This window comes from Nanorana parkeri, unplaced genomic scaffold (assembly GCF_000935625.1).
Source record: "Nanorana parkeri isolate BGI_ZX_2015 unplaced genomic scaffold, ASM93562v1 scaffold3031, whole genome shotgun sequence".
NCBI classification, from domain to species: domain Eukaryota; kingdom Metazoa; phylum Chordata; class Amphibia; order Anura; family Dicroglossidae; genus Nanorana; species Nanorana parkeri.
This window is the reverse complement of record NW_017309299.1, coordinates 22,728-26,054: the sequence shown is the minus strand read 5'-3', so window position 1 is coordinate 26,054 and position 3,327 is coordinate 22,728. Positions and strand designations below refer to the sequence as shown.

Below are 3,327 nucleotides of genomic sequence, written 5' to 3'. Positions count from 1 at the left end.
CAGTCAGGGAGAGCAGCAGTGGGCGGTCTTTATCACAGGAGGGGGCGGAGACAAGACCAGTCACCCTGCACAAGGAAAGAGCAGCAGTGAGCAGTCTTTATTACAGGAGGGGGCGGAGACAAGACCAGTCACCCTGTATAAGCTGAGAGAGCAGCAGTGAGCGGTCTTTATTACAGGAAAGGGCGGAGACAAGACCAGTCACCCTGCACAAGGAAAGAGCAGCAGTGACCGGTCTTTATTACAGGAGGGGGCGGAGACAAGACCAGTCAACCTGCACAGGGAGAGAGGGCAGCAGTGAGCGGTCTTTATTACAGGAGGGGGGTGGAGACAAGACCAGTCACCCTGCACAAGGAAAGAGCAGCAGTGACCAGTCTTTATTACAGGAGGGGGCGGAGACAAGACCAGTCACCCTGCACAAGGAGATGCTGATCCCGGAGTCCAGCTTTAGATATCCGTCTATTGCCCCGCACATGGCTTTCTATTTATAGTCTTCAGAATGGAACCGTTACCATACAATTGCTTTGTGTATTGCAGACCTCTGTAGAGGGAATGGCGGCTCCCGGGAATGTCTCAGTCATCTTCATCCTGAGTGGGATTCCGGAACTGGAAGATCATCAGGATTTTCTGGCCTTCCCTCTGTGTCTCCTCTATGTTGTGTCTTTGTTGGGTAATTTCACCATCCTGGTCATTATCAGGACAGAGGAGAGCTTCCACCAGCCCATGTACATCTTATTGGCCATGTTGGCAATGACAGACATCGGGGTGTCCCTCACCACCCTGCCTACCGTCCTCGGCATCTTCTGCTTTAACTATGACCAGATCCACCTGGACTCCTGCCTGACTCAGATGTACTTCCTCCATACGTTTGCCGCCATGGAGTCTGGAGTCCTGGTGGTGATGGCGGTAGACAGGCTCATCGCCATATGGGACCCTCTGAGGTATTCCTCCATCTTAACCAATCCAGTCATAGGGAAGATTGGACTTGGGATTGTTTTGCGGGGTCTCTGTGTGGTCTTCCCGATTCCATTCCTCACCAGACGGTTTCCATTCAACAAGAGTCACCTCTTGTCCCATTCGTACTGTCTCCACCAAGATGTCATCAGGGTGGCAGGAGCAGATACCACAGTCAACAGCATCTACGGGCTAGTGGCCGTGCTCATGACCAAGGGGGTGGACTCCATGTTCATTGTCATCTCCTATATACTGATCCTTAAAGCCGTTCTGGACATCAGAGCCAACTCGGCTCGTCTCAAGGCCTTCAGCACTTGCGTTTGCCATATTTGTGCCGTGCTCTTATTCTATATCCCGCTCATCGGACTCTCCTTGGTCCATAGGTTCGGCAAGAACACCTCTCACCTCCTGCCCATCCTGATGGCCGACGTGTACCTTCTATTTCCTCCCGTGATCAACCCGGTCATCTACAGCATGAAGACCAAACAGATCCGACAGAAGATTGCAAAAGTCTTCAATAGCCGGAAACTCCGGACCATAGACAACAAGATTGCTGTGCTGAAGGTCTAGCTCGTCCCGGTCTACAGTCAGTGTATATCAGTGAGGTAACTGGAGGAGCCATCTGACCAAGGATCCCCCAATATTGCGGAGCCATCTTTGTTGGCTGTTTATGTCTGTACAGAAGGTTGTCACCCAATAACAGGAAGTGCCTGAACAAGGACCTCCATTCCAGGACCATTAAGGACTATTTTAAGGAAAGCCGCAGATTTAATAAGATTCAATATGACGTTACCATGGAGAAGCCTGTTGAGTTCACAGCTTGAGTATGACGTTGTCACATGGGTCACAATAAAATAAAATGTCCTTTAATTTCAATCTGAACAAAAAAATCCTAAACTTGCAGCTGATGTAGAGAAAATAAACTCCTATAAAGCATCGCCCTCGTTTTCTTTTCTGATGCCCCAATCAGACGAATCCCCAGATCACACAACAATGTAATCCTAATAAAATGTAGCTGGTGTCTAATCATAATGTGGCCAAACGTATGTGGACCCCCCTCCAAGTGATGGAGGTCAGGTGTCTCCAGAGAAGGGTCCTCATAATACTCCATCGTACAAAGACATTGTCGACAATTGGGCTCTTCCAGCCTTGTGGTTATAGATTGGTGAAGGCCCTTATCTGTCCCACCATGACGGTCCCCTGCAAAGCCAACTCCATACAGACATGGTGTGACCAGCTTGGTGAAGACCCTTTCTTGTTCCACCATGACGGTCCCCTGTGTACAAAGCCAGCTCCATACAGACATGGTGTGACCAGCTTGGTGAAGGCCCTTATCTGTCCCACCATGACGGTCACCTGTGTACAGAGCCAGCTCCATACAGACACGGTGTGACCAGCTTGGTGGAGGAACTCGAGTGTCCTGCACAGAGCTCCGACCTCAACCCAACTGATCACCAGGCAGGTCTTCTCATCCAAGAGTTGTACGCAACCCCACAAGTGCACTTTGGGCTCAATGGGCACCAATACCAAGAGATGCACTTTGTGGAAGGCCCTTTTCTGTTGCCCCATGACTGTCCGCTGTGTACAAAGCCAACTCCCCCAAAAAAACATGGTATGACCAGGTTGGTGTGGAGGAACTGGAGTGTCCTGCACAGAGCCCTACAGCAAAAAGTTTCCCAGCACACTCGCCAGCCAGCATGCAAAAAAAACCTGTCTGACCGCTAAGGGTAAAATCAGAGGTTTGGATGCACGTCTCCTGCGGGACATGTGAAAGCCGCACCGCCTCCTCAAGGCCCCTCTGTATAGTGCGGTCCTAACTCTGACCTATGAGAGTCTCCATCTTGGAGCACATGTAGCAACAGATAAAATTGGGTGCAGGTTCTCCAGGAGGAAGCCCAACCTCCCTAAAGGCACAGGGACCACGCACATCACGGCAGATGAGACCCCCCCCCCAGTGTGTCACTGCACCAAATCAGACAAGCAAAACAAATGGCAAACGCACTCATCACCTCATACAGGCAGGCAGGTCTTCTCATCCAAGAGTTGTACCCAACCCCACAAGTGCTCTTTGGGCTCAATGGGCACCAATACCAACAGATGCACTTTGTATGTGCCGTTTTCTGTTCCCCTATGACTGTCCCCTGTGTACAAAGCCAGCTCCATACAGACACGGTGTGACCAGCTTGGTGGAGGAACTCGAGTGTCCTGCACAGAGCCCTGACCTCATCCCTACTGATCACGTCTGGGATGAATTGGAACGCTGATTGTGAGGCCGGGTCTTCTCATCCAACATCAGTACCTGACCTCACACAATCCCATAGACACCCTCCAAAACCTTGTGGAAAGCCTTCTCAGAAGTGAGCAGGGTGTTATAGC

The 3,327-nt window shown here is 50.8% G+C and overlaps 1 protein-coding gene across 1 annotated transcript; it reads left to right on the top strand.

Annotated features, from left to right (window-relative positions):
- Window positions 1–549: 549 nt before the first annotated feature.
- LOC108802688 (olfactory receptor 51G2-like) lies at window positions 550–1,521 on the top strand. Its single transcript, XM_018574545.1, has one exon. The coding sequence runs from the start codon at window positions 550–552 to the stop codon at window positions 1,519–1,521; it is 972 nt and encodes a 323-aa protein (XP_018430047.1).
- Window positions 1,522–3,327: the final 1,806 nt, after the last annotated feature.